The sequence below is a fragment of the Triturus cristatus genome, chromosome 6, assembly GCF_964204655.1.
Source record: "Triturus cristatus chromosome 6, aTriCri1.1, whole genome shotgun sequence".
Classification (NCBI taxonomy): Eukaryota; Metazoa; Chordata; class Amphibia; order Caudata; family Salamandridae; genus Triturus; species Triturus cristatus.
In genome coordinates, this window is record NC_140589.1 from 1523239112 (window position 1) to 1523264703 (window position 25592).

A 25592-nucleotide genomic window follows, 5' to 3' on the forward strand; every position below is an offset into this window, starting at 1 on the left:
TTCCTCGATTACCCTTAGGGCCAACGTCAATCACTTGTTGTAAACTCTTGGGAATAACAATTCGTGTACCTTGCAGAATGAAGCCTTTTTGAATCACTGAACATGCATCTCTTATATTTTTGAACTTCAAATACTCATTGTCACTATTGAAAGGTCTAGAGTGTTGGTCCCACGATTGATGAGTAATAATGTCTTTTAACTTTAACATTTCACTATCTTGTCTCGTGTCAGTAACAGTTTGTTCTAAATACAAGGCAGCTGGTGTGCTAGATTTCACAATAAAATCGATGTAGGCCTCCACCATCTTAGATGGGTACCAGGGCACTGAAATGACACTCTTGAAAAATAATCAGGAGGATTCTTATTCGAGGGCGATGAAGAATTGTATAGTTGTATTCATGTAACCTCATACCCTAACGTTCAATTCAAGGAGGCATTTTGGCTTTTCATTGAAAAATATCATCCACAGCGCCTGATGATCAGTCTCTATTGTGAAAGGCTCTCAGTACAAGAAAATATGGAAATATTTGCAAGTCCAGACCACTGCAAAACATTCTTTCTCAGGTTGCGAATAAGCACGTTCCGTTTGTGACAGGCTTTTGCTGAAGTATGCCACAATATGTCTCTGGCCATTTGGCTGTCCATTGTGCTGTGCAAGGATTGCACCTAACCCGACAGGGCTATCGTCATCTACAACCTCTGTATAAAGTTTGGGGTCAAAGTAGGCCATTTCAGTGGCACTCTCGAAAGCTTGCTTGATTTTTTTGGAAGCTCTTCTCACCTGGCTGGTTCAGTTGTTAGATGCAAGGTATGCATATGCGTGATTCGTTGCGCTGTACTAAGTGGATATAACATAACATTAACATGACCAATGAAAAAATATATTCTTTTTCGTAAGTTCTAGTAACAGTGCACTTACTGTAGCTAAGTCTCGTATGGATCTACAACATCAACTGGCCATTCCAAGAAATGATCGTAACATATAAATATCTTGTGGGGGATTTGCAGTAGACAGCGCTTGCACCTTAGCTGGATCAGGTTTCATACCTTCATCAGAAAAGACATGGCCCGAAAATCTCAAGCTTTTCTTGTAGAATACACATTTGTCAGCATTCAGATTAAAGCCTGCGTCACTCAGCAAACAACATACTTAAATGAGAGCTTTGTCATGCTGTGAGAAAGTCATCCTTTTTGCCCTGATTACCCCCATTTCTGACTGATGCTGGTGGTAACTGACTCTGACTGTGGCCTGTTCTCTGCTAACCAGGCACAGGGACAGTGCTCTGATTAAAAGGTAAATGGTAATTAGGTGTAACTACAAACGGTACTGACAAAGCTACCTGTAAGTCCCTAGTATATGGTAGGGCATGTAGGTTTAGAGGCCCAGCAGATTGAATACACTTAAGTGTACACTGCCGTGTTGCCTGCTGTCATTTTAAAAGTCAGCCCTACTTTGCAAGCTGCTTTTAAATTGAAATTTTATGAAAATTCGACTTTGGATTTAAAAGTACTTCCAAAGTATTAAACTACCTTATTTGTGTATTTAAGTCACCCCTCAGGTCTACCCTAGATGCTCCCAGTGTAGGACACCATGTAAAATAAGCAGGGACATTTAAAACGTTGTTTTATGTGCCCAGTGAGGGAAAAAACTACCAATTTTGTTTTTCCCCATTATAGCATTTTAGCTCTGTTGACTAACATGGGAATACTGTAATACAGTACAACTATTGACAGGAGTGAGCTAAAATGATATTTCAAGGACTTAAAAGATTAGTAATGATAAATCCAACAACTTGCCACTGATGAATTTATCATAACTAATACAGAAAATGAGTTATAGATCTTTCTTTTCTGTGAGCCAAAATCCAGTATTCTAGCAGCCTCTCCTGATTGGCCAACCTTGACCGGCTTAGCCAAAATGCTCTGATGAGGTGATAAGTGACTTGCACAGAGCTGGTGGGTGGGGAGGGAGATCTGCAGTTACAGAAAACAGGCCAGGAAGGGGGCTGGGTAAATAAACTGGTCTTCAAAGAGAGCGGACAGTAAGGATGCAGTCCAGGCTCACCTCCTCTTCCTATACCCCCCAGCTCGATAGGAGCCCCAGGAATTAAATTTTCAGGACGTCTGGAAGGGGAGTCGTAAGGGAAATGAGCCACACAAGTAGTTTGGCTTAGCCAGATCTTAACTAAAGAGAAAGTTTATTCATATTGAATTTTAAAAGTACATTGCTTTGTGGGACAAGGATTCCCCACACTTTGGAGAAAGCTGTCATACTTTTGTGTGGCACCCTGTACACAATTGGTCTGAGGTGCCCCCCTACTTGTCACCCCAGAGCTATGTATGGGAGAGCTGCGCAGCAACTCAGATCCCATGCCTAAAACTACAAAAAGAAGGACTGCACTGCTGGAACCCTGGCCTGCACCAAGAGGACTGCACTCTGAATGACAGCACCAACTTCTGACCACTAACTCATTGTCAGTGAAATTGCTCTCCCACCCTCGCGGCTCCACCATTAATTGAGGCCTCTCCTGAGCCCATGCACTCCCATAGTGTTGGTGTTTGAGGCACTCCTCCACCCGCAGGTTATACCTGCGCTTCATCCCTGGTGGTCCAGCGGACCTCTGACTCCTTCTCTTGCGTCACTTTCTGCCCCCTTCATTCTCTCCTTTCTGCTCTGTTTCTCCCTTTAGCTTTTTCACCTTTCACTCTTTATTTCACTTCTCTTCTGCTTTCTGCTCCATTTCACCCTTTACTCTTTTCACCCTTTTACTCTTTATTTCAGTTTTCCTCTTCTTTTTTGCATCCTTTCCCCTGTTTTTCCTGCTGCTACTGCCCCCGCGGCCCTACCCCCAGCGCGACGAGCCCAAGCCAGTTACCCTCCCTGCTCCTGCCTCCCAGCTGTCCAGCCCTCCCCGACCCCTACGTAATGGCCGCCGAGCAGCAGACGTGCCGAAGCCCCACCAAAGGCAAGCCCATCTGCGCCCATCCGTGCCTGTCCACGACCAGTGCCAGGAACCCTGGACCTCTGCACCGCCAATGCTACAACCCAGCGGCACTCCACGTACTCAACCCGGGCCGCAGCAACAACTTCAAGCTAGCATCACCAGCCGACACCCACGGACCATTCAGCTGTCCCTGCTGCTGGCACGCCTGTAGCACCGCCAGGACCACGGATCCAGCACAACCCGCCTGCAAGAACGCAACAAACCAACGACCCTGCAATGCATCCTCCTCAACGTACGATCCCTCCACAAACACGCCACCGAAATCTGGGACCTCCTCGACAGCACCACCCCGGACGTAGCATTCTTCACCGAAACCTTGACCAACACCACCTCGGGACCAGACATCGCCTTTGCCATTGTTACAAGATCTCCCGGAAGGACCGCCCCACCCGCCCTGGAGGAGGAATCACCATCATCCACAAATCCAACCTCCAGCTGAGCACACTCCCCGAAGAGCCCACAGACCTGATGGAACACCTACATTTCTAGATACAGGCCAGCCCAATCACCACCGTCCGATGAACTCTCATCTACCGACCCCCCGGACCCTGCGGACCATTCACCAACTCCATCACGGACATCATCTCCCTGCAAGACATTGCATCCACCAACTACACCCTGCTGGATGACCTCAACTTCCACCTCTACAACCAACTAGACCCCTACACCACATCCCTCATGGAAAACCTCCACAACATTGGACTCCGCCAGATCGTGACCAAACCCACGCACGCAGCATGACACACCCTCAACTCCCTTTTCACTACAGGAAAATCCATCGCTTTCAGCCACATCACCGAATTCCCGTGGACAGACCATTGATGCATCCACTTTACCTTCAGAACACCCACCATCCACAGACACCAGCACCTGCTCCCACGAAGAAACTGGACCAGCATCACCGATGACCAGCTCACCTCCTCACTCGGCAACTCCACCCCAACCACCACAGAAGACGACGACCCCAACACCGCAGTCCGAACTCTGCACAGATGGATCTCCGACAGCACCAACACCATAGCTCCCCTCAAGAAGAACAACACCACATGCCAAGAAAGCCAGATGGTTTACCACCGAACTTAGAGAGTCCAGACACACAGGCCGCTGCCTCGAAATGGCCTGGAGGAACTCTAAATCCACAGAAGCCCACAACAACTTCAGAGCCGCCATCAACACCCACCACCAACTCATCAGAAATACAGAGATCAAAGACAAAATCTCCACATACGCGCACAACAGCAAAGAGCTCTTCAGCATCATCAAGGAGTTCGCCCAACACACCAGCGAGTCTACTGACATCCCTCCTTTACAAGACCTCTACAACAAACTCAGCATGTTCTTCCACCACAAAATCAAAAACATTTACGACAAATTTGACGAAGACAACCAACACACTGAACACTCACCAGCCACCCCGACATCCTGAAGCCAACGATTGATAGCTGGACAGCCCTCACCACCGAAGACACACTGAAGACGATGAAGTCAATCCACTCCGGGACACCCACGGACCCCTGCCCCCACATCTTCGACAGAGCCGTTGACACCATCGCACCCATACTTCCCCACACCATCAACCGCTCCCAGGCGAACGCCTCCTTCCCAGACGACTGGAAACATGCCGAGATCAACCCCCTCCTGAAGAAGCCCTCGGCGGACCCCACCGACCTCAAAAACTACAGACCCATCTCCCTGCTCACGTTCCCAGCGAAAGTCATCGAGAAAGCTGTCAACAGCCAACTCGCCACCTTCATCGAAGAGCACAACATCCTCGACTCCTCCCAATCCGGCTTCAGAAAAAACCACCCTCCTCGCCGCAACAGACAACATCCGCTCCCTCCTGGACAGAGGAGAAACAGTAGCCCTCATCCTGCTCGACCTCTCAGCGGCCTTCGACACAGTCTCTCACCGCACCCTAACCCTAACACCCAGACACCACGACGCAGGGATCCGGGACAAGGCCCTCGACTGGATCCAGTCTTTCCTGTCTGGCAGAACACAGTGGGTCAGACTCCCTCCTTTCTTCTCGGACCCTACACCTACCACCTGCGGAGTCCCCCAGGGATCCTCCCTCAGCCCCACACTCTTCAACATCACATGGCATCGCTCGCCCTCATTGTCAGAACCCACGGACTCAACATTGTTTCATACGCAGACAACACCCAGCTCATCCTCTCCCTATCCAACGAACCCAACGCAGCCAAACACAACTTTTAAGAAGGCATGAAAGCTGTCGCCAAATGGATGAAAAGCAGCTGCCTACAACTCCACACTGACAAAACAGAAGTACTCATCATGGGCCCACACCCCGATGTCTGGAATGACACCTGGTGGCCCCCTGCCCTCGGAAGCCCACCCACCCCCACGGACCACGCACGCAACCTTGGAATCATTCTGGACTCCGAGCTCAAAATGAACCACCAGATCATCTCCGTCGCATCCTCCTGCTTCCACACCCTCCGCCTCCTACGTAAGACCTTCAAATGGATCCCCCTCGACCACAGAAAGACCGTCACTCACGCCCTCGTCACCAGCAGACTTGACTACGGCAACGCACTCCACTCTGGAATAAACAAAAACCTCACCCGCAAGCTACAAAACATCCAGAACGCCGCCGCAAGACTGGTCCTCAACCTGCCAAGACACTGCCATATCTCCCAGCACCTGCGCACACTCCACTGGCTCCCCATTGAGGCCAGAATCACCTTCAAGATTCTCAACCACGCACACAAAGCCCTCCACAACACCGGACCAGCATACCTGAACAGCTGACTCGAATTCCATGCACCCCAAAGGACCCTCCGATCAGCCCAGCTCTCCTATGCCGTGGTCCCCCGCACCTGAAAGACCAGATCTGGAGGCCACTCCTTCTCCTTCCTCGCGGCCAGAGCCTGGAACGCCCTACCGCTCCACCTCAGACAGACAACATCACTCCTCATCTTCATGAGAAACCTCAAAACCTGGTTCTTTGATAGAACTCCTCCTTGATGGACTGGAACCCGCACTTCCACCCCTCCCCATCGCCTTGAGACCCTTATGGGTGAGTAGTCACGCTTAACAAACACGTGATTGATTGATAACAAACATGTGATTTATTGAACTATACACTAAGGAACTACAGCCCTAATGTGTTTGCCTTGCTACAAAAAGAGAAGGAGTGGACTCTCTGAAAGCAAAAGGTTGAAAGAACTCCACCTGCATCATCTCCAGCAAGAAGACCCCAGCTGACCCTGACCACCTTCAGCTAGACTTTAAAGGATTTGGCCAGTTGCATTGAGGGAACTGTAGTCTCAACTTCCAAGGAGCAACACAGGGACTTTGGAACCTAGGATTTTCCTTGTGAACGCTTTGACCCCCAAAAGGAACTTCAGGAAGCACCTCCTGAAGGTTGGATAACTTTTGAGAACTTTTGTGAAAAAGCTCCATAAGTGGACCAACTCGTCAACAAGTGTCATGCTGCCCGACGTCGATCCGCGACTCGGCCTGGATTTCAGATTCGTCCCGCTAAAAGCTCCGGAGCTCAAGACTTTCAGGATTTCACAGAGGCCTCGCACAAATCCAAGATGCAGTCGTTGGTCCGAATCACGGCCTGAAGAAGTGTCCCATTCGAAGAGAGAAAAAGCACAATAAAAACAACTAAGTGCGAAGGTAAAAACTTGACCTGGCCTTACCACTTAGTGTATCCGACCCGTGCTCCATGGCGGTCAGCCTTAAACTTTGACTTTGCCCTGTCAGGTGCAACCAGATGTCCCAAGTTGGCGCTTTTCGTTTTTAGGCACTATAAAGCATAAATTCTTTAAAAATTCATATCTCCGGTTCCCTACATTGGATTTGATTAGTTTTGGTGTCATTTTAATCAAAAACATATTTCCTATTTTTATAAATTGGTTGTGGATTTTATTTTTACTGTGTGTTGTATCTTACTTATTTAGTGTATTGGTGTTTTTAAATGCTTTATACAACTATCTCCTAAGTTAAGCCTGCCTGCTTGTTGCCAGCTACCAAGGGTTGAGCAAGGGAATAATTTATTGAGACCTTGTCTGGGCCCTATATTGTGTTGGTGGCCTTATTGCTAATGGTAGGTGCATACTTACCCCTACTAATAAGCCACCTTTCAACACATCCTCTTTCTGTGTGGGCCCGAAAACCAACATGTCATCACAATAGTTCAGGGTTCTCCAAAGTCAGTCCTGGAGGGTCGGATCCATGCCAGATTTTTAGCATAGCCCCATTTAGATCAATGCAGTTGTCTTAAGAATGTGGCATGGGTACAGCCCTCCAGGACCGACTTTGGAGAAACCTGCTTTAGTTAAATGCATTTACTACAGGCTATATGATATGTCTAATGATGTCTTGGAAAAGTTCTGCAGCAGAGGATACACCAAAACTCAATTGGTTTAAGCGAAACAGACCAATATGCTTAGAAAAGGTTGTAATGTAACTGGATTTTTCTTCAAATTCCAATTGGTGACATCCTTTATTTAAGTCGAGTTGAGGGAAGAACTTTGCACCGTTCAATTGAGTTATCATATCGGCAATGTGTGAACCTGAATGTCTGTCTGGCTCAACTGCCTTGTTGGTCTGACGCATGTCAACGCATATGCATACAGCTCCTTAACTGTATCTTTTAGGTACTACAGTTGGTGAAACCCATGGTGTTGGACCAGTGGAGCGTTCAATTATGTTATGTTTAAGCAACAAATTAAGTTCCTTTTCAACTGCTTCTTACAAATGAAACACAATTTGTTTGTGCAACAGGACGAACATCCTCATTTATATGTAACTTTACTTTCATTGTTTTGAGTTTTTCTAACCCATGAAATAATGAAGGAAATTGACTTACAATTTCATGATGAGCATTCATGCTGTAGTTCACTGATATCAGTTCAATATCAGCAGCAGTGATGAAACTCAGCAAAAAGGCACTTGAAGCTGTTTCATGAAGTACTTGAATGGGTGCTCATCCCACAGTTATCTTATGTTTCATCGTGGTTGCAAACGAATGTCAACTTTTTAAGAGCACTGAAGCAGCCTGTGTATACTTCAGTCTTTGACTCATAAGTTATGGTAATGGAGATAATTCTTGATACTTCTCCTCAGGCATGATATTTATAGACACCCCCTTTAAATTATGTATGGTATTGAACACCCAATTATCGTTAGAATGATCTTCAGACAATGTTTGAATGTTTTTGTTGCTTTTTCACATCGATTTTTCTTCGGTTTGAGTTTTTCCTCACATTTGACTAGTCCCACATGTTCATGCCTTTCTGAAATAAACATCAACATTGCACAATTGTCATTGTCACTTTCAATGGAAACTGATACTGAGGAACTCTTTATCGATGATTTACATGATGATCGACTTCATTTGGTGTTGGTTTGCCTCAGTTGATGTGACCACTTTCCCATGTGGGGGCGCGTCGACTTTTGTGGAGGAAGCGTTTGATCAGCCATTTTGTCTTCACGCACTTACTTTTCTCTTCGCTTTGCAAGTTGTCAGGAAATGGTTCCCTTTACCACAGCCGATGCATATCTGTCCAATGGTGGGACATTTACCTTTGTGTGGAAACGACAGTCCACATCTGAAACACGTTTTATTTTTCTGTGGAGACATCACCATGTGTGCCACGGCATTGTACTTTGGCTTACATTTCATGCTCAAGACTCACATACTTTGAGCGCCTCCGGCCTCCATGTCCATCGCTTGACGATCAGCAAGATCTTCGGCATGGACAGCCTTGAGGACATGTTCTAAGCTCAGAGTTTCCTTTAGCTTTCGTCATCGAAAGGAATCTGACAGACATCCATCGATTATTCTGCGGCGGGTAGCTTCCTCATCATTAAATTAATTGAATATACAGTGCTTCACCAGAACATCCAGTCTCTAAATAAACTCATCGATGGCTTCATCTGGTCTCTGGCGTCCTTGACTGAATATGTATCTTTCATAATCCACGTTTGGCACTGGATTAAACTTTACATTCAAGACTGTCTGGAATTGATCGTACGTCATTTCACCTTTTTGTGGTATCATTTTCATGGCTCCTTTCCCTCCGTCACCAGCCATGTTTTGCAGATACTTTATAATCTTTTTATCATCTTTTTCATCTATTGCATCAATAAAAATTTCAAAAGTTTCTATCCATGTATTCTATCTATGGCCAATATTTTGTTTTTCCTGGCAGTATCAAATGCAGATGGCTGTTTTAGGAAAGCAGCAGCTGTATACACATTTGTAGACAGTAGTGGTCTCTCAAGTGCCTCTTGTGGAACTTGATCATGCAAAGATTCTCTAGCGCCTTGTGACGTGTTGGCTTAGAGGTGAGCCTTAATGACATTTTGAGCTTGGATCTCACCCTGGATCTCCATCAGAGCTCTTTACTTGATGGTGGTATGGGAAATTGTTCCAAGCCCCTACATGGCAGCCTTGTGGTGGGTCACTTCGTTTGAGGACAACTACGCTAGCACAACCCCCGACCATCTTTATGTGGTCGCTCTGCAGCATGCTGTATTACGACTACTCTCTTTAATCACTTCGGTAAATTGACAAATCTTCTACACTATTAGTCCATAAAGGCAGATAACATTATTATATTTGTTTGTCTTGTGCATACATGTTTCTTTACAAGCACCTGGCTAATCTCTGCTTCATAGCACATGAATTTCATTTTGACTTGCACTGAACTATTGCTGTGTGCTGTTTCCATAACCTGGTTGTGTCCACCTTTTAATGTTCTTACTCACTATAGCGTACAGCATTAATTTGCGTAATTGCGCAGTACCTTTAATTTCCGACTATTTAACCCAGTTCCTGGACACCGACATGTAGACTTTCAATGTTGCTTTCTTTATCTTCAAGCGTTTTACACAGGATTTCATTGAACTGAGACTCCATCGGTGCCAACATGGATTCTGTACTTCGACTGTGGCACACGTGGCATGGACTAGCAGTTTGCTGGACCACAGCAAACTCTCTGGAAGATCGCTTTCAACATACGGGCTTCATATCCCCATCTCGTCACCAGTTTTAGCATCCTAGCAGCCCAGGTACTCGCCAATAATTACGCCACAATTGGAGAGAAGAGTTACACGTCTTTATTCCACTGCGTGTTAGTCAGAACTCAACATTCTAAGCTTGTCTTCAACTCAGTGGGAACCAAAAGAGTTCCAGCATCCTTTTATTTACAAGACACAACTCTGCACATTGTTAATAATACACAAACATGTAAATATATAACATTCTGTTACAAATAGAACAATAGAAACTTAGAGACTTGAACACTAGACCACTAACTGACAGATAAACATGCCAACTCCTTTCCTGGTTCTTATTGCAGTTTTGGGACATACAGGGAAGAGACAGTTGTTAAGGTGACACTGACACAGAGTCTATACCTGGCAGTGATTCATTATTAGTTGTGGGTAGCTCTCGGCTCTGTTTTATTTTGCACCTATTTATGTAGTCCTCATGTTTGTTGATTTGTTCCTTTTTGGTTCCATTGTGTACATAATCCCTGTATTTACCTCCATGAACTGTGCTTTTTGCGCATGATACCTTTCGGTATCCTGTCCCATGCTTGGCTCCCAGCTCCAGTACAGTCTGTCTTCAGTAGTGCCATGGGGTGTCTGCCTGGTTTTCCTGATTTGCTGGGGGCTCAACGCAGCAACCTTCGATGCCAATTCTAGTAAGCGGAGAGTCTCATAAAATTTATGTCTCCTTCTATCCTGTACCAGTGTATTTACCTGCTGTCTCATACTTACCTTGTAACCGGTATATTGACTTACCATTCCTCCTCCATCAACGTTACTCTGTGCTGTTCCTAGCCAATGGTGAATCTATTCTGAGAGTGAGTTCCAGTCCAGTGTTTCTTTCTTACTCTCCGTGCCTGTTTTCCTACTATCCCTACAGTGGTGTGTTGTTACCTTGACTCACCTGCCTAGGTGTTCAGGGGACTCACCTGCCTAGGTGTTCAGGGACATCAGGGGCTTTCATAGGGTCCACTCACAGGAACCGGACAGAAATGGGAACATTAAACAAAGACCACTGCCAAATTGCTTGCCTATTTCGAAAGCGGACAAAATGATGGAACAAATAGAATAGTATATGATGGGCAGTTGAGATGCAGGTTAGATAATTATTTTATTTTTGTTAGGATTGAAATGGGAGGACATTACATTGGTATAGTCATGAAGAGAATGAGGAAAAGTTTAAAAGATTGTCTTCCATGTAAAAGTGAGGGCAGATGGAAAGAACTGATAGTGAAAGCTGACCATAAGAAAGAAAGAAAGGAGAACCACACCAGCAAGTCCAAGAAACAGAGAAAGTGCTCAAAGATACATGAAAAAACAAAACAAAGAATAGTAACAGAAATATAGGAAGATCCTGAATTATGAGGGAGAGTGAGTAGGTATCTGACACAAGACGCAAACCCATGAGTAAGGGAAGAGAGAAAAGAGGTAGAATACAAGGTGAAGAGTACATTTCATATAACCTCAGTGGTTGCTACAAAACTAAATTGAAAAGTGGACTTAATAATCGTATGCATGGTTTTTCTCATCACACCCAGAATGATTATCTTTTCTATCAGTATACTGCTACAAAGCCTTTTTGTATGTTGCAGTGACCTCTTTGCAAAAATCAATTCTGCTAATGTTAATGGCAATCGAATATTCTTTCGGGCATGCTCGGAATGGTGAATATAGTTTTGCAGTAGCTTTCTGATATATCAGATTCTTTTCACAATAACTCAATAATGTTCTGTTTCATTTATCACCTCACTCCCCTCCCCCACCCACTTCGCTTTTTTAACAGAAAATGTTGGTAAATGTGGCTGTTCTGTTTAGAAATACATCCTTGAAGTTTCATAACGGCAGTATAACTGAATTATTTAGTATGTGTACACTAATTATATAGAATTTAAATATTTGTAGCACGATGTCAATGTAAACCAATCTACTCTTGGTGTACACTTGTAACTAATTGTGTGTGTCTCTTTTCAGGTTTATGGGCGCTGGTGAACAATGCTGGGATTTCTGCATGGGGGGAGACTGAATGGTTCCCGATTGGAAAATACAAACAAGTTGTTGAGGTGAATCTTTTGGGGAGTATCAGGACCACGCTGGCATTTCTTCCTCTTATAAGAAAATCTAAAGGTAAACATTTGGTATTGTAACTAGTGACATAAAACATATCAATTATATCCATGTGGAAAATAATACAGAAGTGATTTCTACATACGTAGGGGCAGATTTACAAGGTCTGGCGCATCTCTGCAAATCAGCAGGGATGCGCCAGACCACTTGCGACCCGCAAAACCACCCGTGCGCCACCACTGATGTGCCGCATTTACAATGCAGCACGCCGTGGCGCATGGATGGGCAGATGCGTGTCGCATCCCCTGGCGGAAATTCGGCGCATTGCTGGAGCCGCGTCGCAAGCGCGACGTGGCTCCAGCAAGGCTCGGGGGTGCTCTATGCCTAACATGCTGCGTCAATCCTTACACCTGCTTCAAGCAGGCGCAGGGGTTTGACGCAGCATAGCCGGAAAAGTGACTCAGTGAAATCTTGTAGATTTCACTGCGTCACTTTTACGAGGCGTACCTGCGCGGGAACATCCACCCTGCACTGGAACGCCCACATGAAACCTGACGCAGGTTTCATGTGGCGCAGCGGTTTACAACGTGACGGATCTCCCTAGATGCGTCACGTTGTAAATACGGCGCAACATGGCACATGATTTATGCCGCCGCTGCGTCACAGAAGTGACGCAACGGTGGTGTAAATGTGTCGCAAGGGGCTTGTAAATCTACCCCATGATTTTCTAACTTTTACCCTCTGCATTCTATCAATGTGCTCTTGTCTCAAGTTAGGTTTCCAGAGTTATTTCCTTCAAGCTTCCCTGGGTAAAAGCCACCAATCATTTTTATTATTTCTTCGGAGTGTGACCAGCCTGAGACGGGGAACAATCTTTTCTCGTGGAATTATGTTATTAATAACATTCAAAGCACCTGGGGTCGGTCGGGGCGAGGATGAAGAGGGTCGCCCTCTCCCTAAACGGAACCGCGAGGAAGAGAAATATAAAATGTTTTTAGGAGAAGAAGCTAGAATGAGAAAAGAAGTGGATGCTTCCTATACAAAAATTAAAGCAGAGAATGGCCTTGAAGCCCTGACAATGAAGTGAAGAACTTGCTAGGCAGATGTGCGCATAGCCAAGTACTAAATGCCATCGGCCACGGGGAAGAGCGCTAGTCATGAAGTATGACTACTCATTGCTCCATGTAGTGGGCTGTGGTAGGTGGAAGCAAAATGTTAAAGGCACTTAAATAGATCAATGTATGAACAGAGCAGACTGAAAGCCCCTCTGAGTGTATGCTTTTTAAAAAATAAAACATGAGGCTGGTGATGCAGTTAAAGCTGTCTAAACATATGGAGTGTGTGGTCTTCAGACAAAGGACCAATGCTAAAGCATGACTCACTGACAGGAGGGTTATATGAGATCGCAGGGAGATTGTGGAGTGCAGGGTAAAGAAACAAGCATTTGCAATGAGTTGGTCTCGCATTTAAGCGAGTTTAACTCCTTCCATGCTCATGACGGAACCACGCCGTCATGAGCCACGGTTGCCGTGTGCTCATGACGGAGTGGTTCCGTCATGCTGCGGCCGTTGGCGGCCGCCCGCCCACGCGGCGCTAATTCCCCGCCTGTGCGGGCGATTAGCGCTGTGGGCGGAGTCATGACGGAACCACTCCGTCATGAGCACAGCCCAACCGTGGCTCATGACGGCGTGGCTCCGTCATGAGCACCGGGCCACCGCGCTGCCCCCCCCGCACCCCCCAGCGCTGCGTCGGAATTTCCGCCGCAGCAAAGGGGTTAAGCTATTGGCATTGTAAATGACAATGCGTTTTATTTATGTTTAAAAAACCAAAACATAAATAAAAGAAATTGTCATTTACAATGGCAATATCTCAAACTCCCGTAAATGCGAGACCTGTTGCATTGCAAATGTTTGTTTCTCTACCATCCAGCGTATCCAATCAGGTGGACATGTGGCCTCCAACTTTATAAATTAATATGTAAGGGTTCTCCCCATGCTAAATTCTTCCTGTGCAATAAATGGTCCAGGTACTTCACTAACAAAGCTATTACTCCTCCCTCTTAAGACACTTAGGGCAAGATTGGGTCCCTCCTGCTCCATGGTATACGTATCCCTTTGTTGCTACAAACTAAATTCTTAATTATTCACTCACTCTAATGGATCATTAATAAACTTTTTAAACTAAAGCTGAAAAATACTGACACTTGCTGGTCATGCGAAATAGCGAGTGATGACTTGGAACATATGCTCTTTTCATGTCCTTACCTCACCTCATACTGGTATGACATCGCAACCCAAATAACTTAAATATTTGGAATCGCTATCTTGTTGGATTTTCCAACTATCGTGATCAGACCACATGCAGCTGGGAATCCACCCCTGCTTACAGACAGCAATTTCATTCTCTTTGATTTGTTGACCTCCGTTGCACTTAAAGTTATTCCACTTGATTGGAAAGACTTCAAACCTGTTTCTTTTCATACTTGGTGGGCTTGGGTCACACACCTTAGAAGTACACACATGGCCCAATCTCACCACTGTAGCATCCCAACCCTGTGTCAGCGCACTTGGGAATCCTTAGACTCCTTCATTATAAGACGCAGTAGCGGACCCTTGGCTTCCCTTTGCACCCAGTGCCCGTCATGGGTGGACGAAGTCCTGATTTTGGTCCTAGCAACCTATTACACGGCTCTCTTTCTTTTTTGCTGTTTACCCTCTTGGATACCCTTTTCTGACTTTCTCTCTTACGCTGTTCCACTCTCTCTTTCTACTTCACACCCCTTGAATCCCACTACACATGTTTTGTTTCCTTTATCTCCAAGCACAGTTTTGTGATTTAGAAGATGTCCTTGAGTATTGACTATTAGAGGACGAGAAACGGATGAATAAACATTTGCCTTTTCTCTTACCTGTAGTATATGGCTTGACTTTACAGTCATTAAGAGTTGTTTACTATAATGTCACCATATAACTATTTACCTCATAACATTATGTTTAATGCCGTATCAATCAATCAATCAAGCAAACAACTTTATTCAGTTTTAACATTTTAGAACCATAAAAGTTACCAATACATAGAAATGTCGTATCAATCTGCATGAACACCGGATAACAATTGTTTTCACTCCAATGTGCTTAGGGAGCTCTTTCCTTTTCCTGTACTGTTTAAAAATATCAATAGAACTTTCGAACAAAAATAAAGTACGTAAAAATCCAGGGCAAGGAGGAAGCAAATTCTGCCGTGGTCCAGAATGGAGTGCGGCCGGTATTAGAAATGACTTATCGATTTACAGTGACAATTAACAGCTACTTCTGCTCGCACTTTAATTGCCTTCTTTGGAAATCTACATCAATCAACAAGGTTTGGCTAAAAAGATGTCTTGCATTAGTAAAGAATTTCATTCATTCAGGGTGCCTCTACTCCAAATAATTTGAAATAGAAACACAAGCATGCATTCTGCTGTGGAATTCCATAAGGGGAACTAAAATCCAGATGAATAATAATCAAACACCATTCAAGAGCGTATTCAATATGTTCTTAATGTATAAATGTATGCTACCTACTTGGAGCTCAATGGATCGTGGGGGGCAAAACAACAATGCTGTCGAATTCACAGTGAGCGTCACTAATGCATGAACGCCTTTCCCACTTGCACGTACCACAACCCCCGTACCTTTGAGCATTTTTCCAATACTTCTTCTTTGAACTGCTAAAACCCTTGGTGGATCATTGGCTGGTTGAGAGCGAATGATAAGAAGTGCGTAAAGCGCTCCCTCTTGCAGAATGTATCAGCAATAACCTCAATATTGAGCTGCTGTCCTTTTATTACTGAGGTCAAAACAGATGAGGCTGGTTAAAAGCGACGATGGCCAACGGAATGAAAGAAGACAGAATTAGCCAGTAACGAAGCAATGGCATTCAGAAGCAAACAAAAACAATGCTATAGGTCTCGCATTTAAATGCGGGACCTATGGCATTGGAAACAAACGGCTGCCATTGTCACAGCGGCTGCGAAAGTGAAAGCGGGCACGGCCCGCCAAATGTAAGCAAAGCACGTCCCCGTGCTCGAGGTAGGAGAAACTCAATAAAGAAAATAGAACAGGTCCCGTGTAACAACCAAGTAAAGGGGCCAGTAGCCATGGGAGGTAACAAATTATGACATGGCTGTACTAAGGAGGGACTAACAAGCCTCATGAATCAGAAGACAGCATTTACAAAGGACAAACACACAAGCCAATGAGCGTGCTGGCTCAGGCTTGACCTAAGTGAGGCAGCGCTACAATCAAAGGGAGAGCACATACTACTGAGACAATGGGAGTGCATGGAGAAAGTAAAATGGAGGGAGTGCTGAAAGAAACAATAGTGAGGAGAACGGAGTGAGGATAAAACAGAGACAACAGAAATTTAGGAAAAGGGAAAGACAGGAGCAAATGGGAAGAGTATCGTAAGGGGGAGAAAGGAAGGAGCTGTGCTGAGCTGCACAGGTTAGATGGCATGAGAAGCAGCAACTGCACTCAATAGAGAGGAAAGAAGAGATAACTGGAAATGCTGAGCAGTAAGAGATGAGTCTACTGCTAGGAGAATGAAAGAGGTATTGCTGAGAATGCATAGAAGATAATGCAGTGACTGCTTAAAGGAGACAGGACAGGCCTCCGGTATACTAAGTGGTAATCATTAGAAGTGTTTGGAGGCAGTCGTCCGAGGCACAGGGAACTCTGGGGTGAGGGGCAACTCCATTGCTGACAAGTTTTTAGTTTGCCTGTGTTTGACATTTTCTTCTTGCCAAGGTACATATGTGTGACAAGTCAATGCCTTATGTGTGTTAGTTTGAGCAGCATTCTAAAGCAACTAGAACAAAGTAGACATGGTAATGTAATGAGATAAACGTGGGAAATTACTGAATTTGTGGACTGTAATGATGCAGCAATTGCCTTAAAGCAGTTGCAACAGACCTAAAAGTGCCTCCTCCTGGTAACTGACCTATCATTTTTAGGTCCTGCCTGCGTGGGCTGCGCACATGCGCAGTCTCGCTGGCGAGATTTAATGATTTAGAGGGAATTCTGTAAAGGGCTTCAAGCCCCGCCCCTCTTTCCCATTGGCAGACGTCACCGTTTATGCTAAATGGTGGCCAGCCATTGGGAAAGAGCACTGCGTGACGTAGACTTTTCCACTTTTCGGCCGGCCCACTTGGACGGGCTCGTCCGCTTTCCAGCTGAAGTCAGAGGTCGCCTCTGAGGATACACAGCATGCCGTTTACAAATATCTTAGGTCCATTCCGTCCAGCACAACTACCCGCTCTCGAGAAGAAGTGTATACAAACTACTAGGATTTTCTACTTGATGTTTTTACCTCCGACGCCGTATAAAATGCTCACGCACCTTCACTCACACCCCTGGTTACTAACAGGACTTGCATATCCTAACACTTAAATAATGTCTTAAGGTAATCACATTTATGCGAAGTAAAAAGATGTTACAGTCCCATTACTGTTGTTCGCTGGAACCTACAAGCACCCTGCCAATGAAAAAACAGTCAGTTTCTCAAGCAGGTATTACATGTTTTCCTTGTTATGGGTTTGAGCAGTGCAGTTCGAATTACTGAATTGAATGGATGAATGAAAGAATAATAGGACTTGTGTAGACAATGGTTACTCAAAGAGTGTCCTGGCACTGAACAGACTGGCCATAAAGAGTGACTTCTCAATCGTCATGTAGAATAAACAAAAAAGTTTTCAAAGCTTTTCGAAAATTGAATTCATCCTGAAGTGTCCCGGAGCTTGAATAGAAAGCTATTCCAAGCTCGCGCAGCCAGGGAGGTGAAAGAGGAAGCGCCTCTCTTTGATCGTTTACATCAAGGAACTGCAACCAGGAGAGCGTTGGTGGAACGACGTGCTCTTTCCGGGCGATAAGGTCGAAGCCTCAAGTGAAAGGGCTGGAGTTATGTTTTATTACATTTACATCAGTTTGTTTACCCCCCTTGAGTCGTTATCTCCACTGATGCTGGAAATGCAGATCTAAAAGGCAACTTGGCCGCTTAAGGAAAATACCACTTATTAGACAATTTAGACCCAATGTATGCTTGGACCCTCACACTTGGAGCTCTTTTTGGCGTTTTATGGGCTGCTCGCACGTCATCCGCACTCACTCTGTGGGACGGTGCTGCGTGCCTACGGTTATGTGAGGAGCGGTGAGGAGCTTTGACTGCTCCAGCTATTGTATCTCGCTGGCCACATTTCAGTGCCACCATCATGGCGGTGTTCATTGGCACCGAAGTGATCGCCACATACACACGATCACACAGAATGTCTGACCACCCAGCAACAGCCAAGCCACCTGTGCCTGAAATTGAACCCCACTATTTGTCAACATTTGTCACCGAATGACTACGTGATTGTAGGCAGGTGCCACCTCGCGAGCAGGATGTGAAGCGAAATTCTGGTTGCAGACGTTGAGATGTGGCCTAACATACAGAGCAGCTGATTTGGCACTGGGGAGCCAGGCACCAGTCCCGCCGTGGCTCCCCATACGGGGTTTCTGGGTAAAGCACTTCATCTACCCGTGCCTATAAATTAAAAACAATATATATCCATTAAAAAAATGAATTTGACTTTGTGTGAGGTAAACTGATGCAGTGTAAACCGTTCTAATGCCCCTGGCCCTAGTTCGTGTTATATAAAATTGCAAAACAAATGTCGAGGCAGTAAAAACAAGCAGTGGCATAAGCAGTAGGTCTGGCTGTGGCAAACTGTGATATTTAATGTTTAAAAAATATATACATCTTGCTAGTATAAGCCATAAAAAGAACACAAGAGAAAAAATGCTGCCACATATACAGGCAGCAGGATGCTTGCAATAAACGTTTTTTTTTGTACTATTGGATTTGAATTACTGTAACAAGAAAACACATTTTGAATAACGAGGGTAATAACAAAGGATAAGGAATAGAAATAAAAAAGCATTAGCAAAGTAAAGTCCTGGCTCACCAATTCTTCATTTCTAGACAGCTGTCTGCACAAAATCAAGAAAGAATACCATCAATCCCAGTGAAAGAGAGCCAATAGCTGACATTGGCTGACCCAGAGTCCCACGCTGTATACTGTGATGGGTGAAAGCAGAAATATGGAAGACAGGTGAACAGACCAAGTGTTGATGAGGACTAACCTAAAACCCTCTACGTCTGTATATGCGTATGCATGATTTATGATATCTGTATTACATGGAGCTGGTGAGGCAGCTAAAGTTGCCTCGATGCCAGACCCAAAAACGGAAGTGACGTGGACTCTCGCCGGCGCAGCGCCTGATCTGTAATCTTCATTATTTCCCCTTCTTTATGCAGTGAACTCCTGATCTGTAATCTTCATTATTTCCCCTTCTTTATGGAGTGAACTCATTCTCACCCAAGGTTTCAAAACCGGAAGCGTCAGCCCTCGAGAAGCGGGTTCACTCCCTCCCTGCAGCTCAGTGTATCCTGGGCCTGGGAGGCTGCCTCGGTGGGTGGTCACAGACTTCAGCACTAGTAAAACAGCTCGGCGGCTCAAAGCGCCTGTGGCAGAGATCGGAGTATGCTGCCTCGGTGAATGTAGCGCCCGTTACAGATCTGTGTGTAAGAGGCGCTTGGTCACAGGCTCCACCAGTAGTGAGACAGCTCAGCGGCTCTAAGCGCCTGTGGCAGAGACCAGAGTGTACCTTGGAGTAAGAGAGCTGGTTGGGCACATCAGCCTGCTGGGAGATGGGTGTAACCAGCAGGGAAGTGTATACTACGGGCCACATGTCAGATCGGACTAAGACAGCTCACTAGGTTACTGCACCTGTAGCAGAGACCTGTGTTTGCACAGTTCCCAGTAAGCTGACTCGGCTGGTTAATGCACCTACGGCAGAGGGGGCTCATTGGGTAACACGCATGATTGAGGTCCCTGTAAGTAACCTAGCTGAGTCGGTTCATGGGCCTCCTGCAGAGAGCTCCATGCCTAATGCTCCAGTCCTAGAGATAGTTCCCGGTGTTAACGCACCTGCTGCTCTGATCTCTCGCTCTCCGTCTGTTTGAACTCTGCAGGTCCACTTGAGTGCGACTGAGATAGCTCAGCGGTCTATGCCCCTGGTGCTGTGATCTCTTTGTAACAGCAGACACACTACGCTACACTGTAGCTTAAACACACTGGCAAAGGCAATAGCTCTCCCTAAACACTTATAAGGTCCCAAAGGCGAGACCTATTGGCCATGCCAATGCTTGTTTAACATGAAACAGGGAGCTATGATACGTAAATGTTTTAGGGAAAACAGAAGGTATTGGAGAGGAATGCTTGTAAAAATCTCAGCCACTGGCAGTAGCTCGGTCCGCATTCTAGTCCATTGGTTTTCACCCACTATGCCACTTGAGACTGAAATCAGCCATATGCAAATCATTCTACGTCCTGCTCCAATTGTAACAGTCCAGCCCAAAATGCTAGGCAAGGTTTGCACTGAATGCAAACACAAGCAACTAAAGACAAGTTTCAACCTAAATGTTCTTCCCACTGTGTTCGGCTGAAGCCCAGTGAAAGTCTTTGGACCAGAACCATGAGTGACAGTCACATCCTATCCAAAACAAGCATGAATATCAGGAGACACTTGCAGATGTGGACTTTTCCCTACAAATCTTCAGGCTCAGTGTCCTTACGTTGCAGTTTCCTCGAGGTACACAGGTTTACAAAGATGAGCCAGGGAAGTAAAGGGGCCTTTGTTTGCCTCTGGTAGATGGCAAGCCTAGGGCATGATTCTGTGCTGAGAGTCAATGAAAGTTCCACATTGGAATCTAATGCTCTGAATGGACCAAGGTGACTTCAAAAGTGTATGAATGTATGTGGTATTTCTAAACCACGATTCTAGCCAAAAGGCACTGGAGTGCTGTACAGTGTCAAAGGCAAGCAAATAGTCAACAAGTGACAGAAGAGATAGCTGGATTCTGGGAGTAGAAGCTTACTATTACTTATCCTGAAGAACTTTTAAAGGCATACATACACTCCATTTAAAAAAAAAAAGCTAACATGGAAAATCAAAACCCAGACAACTACAGACCCATAGCAAAATGGATCATTCCTGGGCAAATCCATAGAAAGAGCAGCTTTCGTCCTGATTCAATGAAGACACTTCCATATTTTCCAACTTCAAAACTGGTTTCCATCCAAGAAAAGACACTCATTCAGCCCTATTCTCTATCTGGGATGACCTTAAAAACACAGTGGAACAGAATGGAGCTGCTGCCCTTTTCTTCCAAAGACTTCAGAAAGCCAGAATAGAAGGCACAGCTCTCATTTGGAACACATCCTACCAACACAACCGAACAAATATTATAAATACCCCACCATTCTCTTAAAACCGTACAACATTAAAGCAGGAGTCCCTCAAGCCTCAATCATCTCACCCATGCTTTTCAACATCTCCACGAAATCATTACCAGATCTGATCAGTGGGTTTAACATCACTTGCTATAACTACGCAAATGACGCACAGATACATCTGAAATTGGAAAGCTCAAAGGATATTCAAACATCAAAACTCTTTTATTGCCACTCAGCCATTAACCAATGGATGACATGGATCCACTTTGAATTGAAGGCTTCCAAAACTGATATACTCACCTGTGGCGATGGAAAACCTATGACCCTCTTTACATCTGGCCTGAGGATCTAGGACCATCTCCAAAAATATCTAAGGAAGTAAAAAATCCTTGGAATTACCATGGACACCAAACTGTCAATGAATCAACAAGTGGATAAGATAGCCAAATCAATCTTTGTTACATTAAAAACACTGCAATACATCTTCCCTCACGTAGGATTCCTGCACAAGGTTCAAAGTACCATTTCTCTTGTCCTATCAGAAATGGAATTGCTAATGTTCTGTACCATGGCTCACCTTTATCAACTATGAGAATACTTCAAAGAATTCAGAATGCTGCTGCTAAACTCCTCCTACATGTAAAGCCACAAGCACACATCTTCACTGCCTTTAGAGGGTGCTACACTGGTTACCAGTTGCCTGAAAATCCTCTTTCAAGATGCTTTGTATCACACACAAAGCAATACATGGCAAAAGACCACTCTTCATCAGGAAGAAAAACAACAGATACATACAACAAAGGAACCTATGCTCAAGAATGGATCCTTGCCTCACAATTCCTACATACAAGGATAAAAAACATTTGTGGAACATTTTTCTTCATTAAAGCAGCCAAACTATGGAATTCCCTACCCGCAAACATAAGATCCACAGACAACCATCTCCACTTCAGAAGATTAGTCAATAGCTGGCTCTTCCCCAAATGACGAGTATTCTCGCAACTCAAGAATATACCACAACAGTATACTCACACATAACAAACTATACTTCTCACAGTATGCTAAAGAGCTGTCATGATACAAGTACACATCATTGTACTTTGAACCGTGTCACCTATTATAAGCAGATTAATATATAAAATGGGAAAATTATATATTACACCACAAGATACATGTGTACATCTGACTATTTCAAAATTGCTGCTTCTGTTTACATATAAGTACATATATAGAGGGTTATGCCTGCTACTAATAATTACAATAAGTGACATGTGTATAGTTGTGTATATATAATTTAATTGCCATTACTTCAAACCATAAAAATGTGCCACAAGATAAAGCCAAACATTATAAACACCGCCAAACGGTTAGCAGACGCACTATTGACAAGAATCCAGATAGTGGAAGGGGCACTCAAGATCGGAATATTGATAACAGCTTACAAAATCAATTTAGCTGAAATCAAAAGTGAAATCACTGAGAATGAAGAATACCTGATGAAACAAAAGATCAACAAACTACAAAAGGACATAAAAAAGTTTGACGAGGAGAGAGTGTAGACCTATCTTAAAGAGGATTAATCACCTAGCGGAGGTGATATTTCATCAGACGAAAGTCAAAATTCACATAGGAGACACTCTAACAATGACATCTGGGACAGCAATGGACCAAGAAAAAGGTCCACAGTCACCTGTCTTTGGCTATGGGATGCCTCCCTCCTTACCAAGCACCTGCATATTGGCAATACCCCATGTTCCCACAGCACCGGGTACAGTAGCAAGAGCCACCACAACAGACAGTGCAGACCCGGAGTCAATCAGGGAAGAAAATTTGATAGTGAATTTATCTCCCATGGCTCTGACTGAGATGGAAACTAAAGTCCTAAAGAAGGGCTTAGGGTTTGTGCCTATGCCCAGAACAGACAGTTTCAGGGACAACTGCGAACTACAAAACTTCTTCCGCAAGATTCGCCTGCGAGCGTTCTTCCAGGACAAACCAACTCAAGAACAGACGGATACGGGGTTACGCAACCCATCCAAGTTCACCCCCAATGCTAGCATGGTACCCAACAAAATTCTCACATTTGAACAAGCTGTTGTGAAAGAAGTGACAAGAGGTGATAAAAAAAACTCCTTTCCACAATGATCAGAAGATCACATTCAAACAAGCAGATAAGGGAGGAGCTACTGTGATTATGTCCATTAAGGACTAAGATTATGAATGTAACCGACAGTTGGCCAATCAACATAATTACACCCCCATTGCTAGTGACCCTACTGGTCACTTAATCACACAGATTACTGCCATGGTTTTTACAGCAGAAACTCAGGGTTGGATCAGTAGGAATGAAGCTGACTTCCTCATTAACAGGGAACCTAGGATTCCCTATTTCTATATTCTACCAAACATTCACAAAGATCTCCATCCTCCATCTGGACGACCAATTGTGTCAGGGATTAACTCTCTTGTAAAGTCACTGTCTCGCTTTTGCGACCACTTTTTACTACCAATGGTACAAAAAACTCACCCATTCTTACAAGACACAAGGGATGCCCTACGACTCATTGGAAACATCCACACCACAAATGATATTGATCTGCTGGTCACTTTGGATGTAGAGGCTCTCTACACCAACATCCCCCTGACTGTTACATTAGAGGTGGTAGAGAGTGCCCTACTACCTGAGAATTGGGAATCTCTCAAACCTGTCAGCTTCATTTGGAATGTGCCACCCTAGCCTTAACTGAAAACTTCTTTCAATTCAAAAAACAACTATTTCACTAGATCCAGGGGACAACTATGGGAAGCACATTCGTCCAAAGTCTGGTCTGCCTCTACATGGCAGCTTTCGAAAGAGAGATGATCTTCCATGAATCAAACCCCTACAACACCAACATTTTACTACCGCGTAGATAGATTGATGACATTCAGATATTTTGGAAAGGCGCAAAAAAGACATGTGAACACTTCTGTAAGTGGATCAACACCCTCAACCCTTACCTTTGCTTCTCCAATACCATATCAAACAACAACCCCCCCCCTTTCTTGATCTGATGGTTACATTAACAGATGGTCATCTCACCACCACAGTTTATAAAAAGCCCATGGACTGCAATAGCCTTCTCCTGTTCTGCAGCCACCATCCTAAAGACCTCAGAGACAACTTACTTTTTAGGCACTTTCTATGGCTGCGCCGTAACTGCAGTATCCTACAGGACTACAACACAAAGGCAGACCAACTTGAACACCACCTCAGCAAATGCGAATATCCCACACATAGTGTCAAGTTGGCCCAAAAACGGGCCAAAAACAATAATAGAGAAGCACTTGTGGAACATAATCAGAGACAAGTGACAGACGCATTAACATGCGTCACCACCTACACACCGGAATCCAACAGAATCTGCAAAATTATCATGAAACACTGGGGAATTTTCCAATCTGGTGAATTGACATTGCCCCGCCTCGGTTTGCTTTCAAATGCACGAGATACTTGAAAGACATGCTCATACACACTAGACCAGTACCTTCCCTCACACACGACCAGAGACCCCTTTAGGATCTACCACCAGTAATAGGACACTACCCATGTGGGGGGTGTGCGGTTTGTGCTCTCACTGAGATTACAAAGGAAAACAAATTGTCCAATACGTTCAGTTGGATTGAGAAAAAACATACCAACTGCAACACAAGCAATTGCATATACACACTAACAGGTCCTTGCAATTTACAATACATTGGCATGACCACAAGAGCTGACAAAACACGCATTAAGGAATACCACAGTAACATCCGGTGTCACAAAATCAAAACTAAAATGTGCACACACTTTGAACAAAATGGGCACACACCTGATAGCCTACGGTGGACCATCATTGAGGCACACCCAAAATTGGATCTTTTGCCTCTCTACTGACAAACAGGGATTGAATGAGGACATTCCATGGAGCGAACTGAATAAGTAGAGCCCCCATATTTCCAACACATCTTTTATCTCCCAGATTACCACACATTCCCCAATTATCTCCCTTGAGTCTGTATACACCTACCACACAGTCCCTTAATGGCTCCTTTGGGTCTGTGTACACTCACTCATACTCCGTTCATCCGTTCCCTCTGGGGCATACTCCACCAGACTTGGGCCAACACCTGGACTTTGGCAGCATCTGTTTGGT

The 25592-nt window shown here is 44.7% G+C and overlaps 1 protein-coding gene across 1 annotated transcript in view; it reads left to right on the forward strand.

The window, feature by feature from the left end:
* The window catches only part of LOC146821625 (D-beta-hydroxybutyrate dehydrogenase, mitochondrial-like), a 223366-nt gene that overhangs the window by 76593 nt on the left and 121181 nt on the right, over positions 1-25592 (forward strand). The window contains exon 2 of the mRNA XM_085612661.1: positions 12009-12161. Within this exon, the coding sequence (XP_085468787.1) occupies positions 12009-12161 (153 nt within the window). The remainder of the gene's footprint in view (positions 1-12008; positions 12162-25592) is intronic.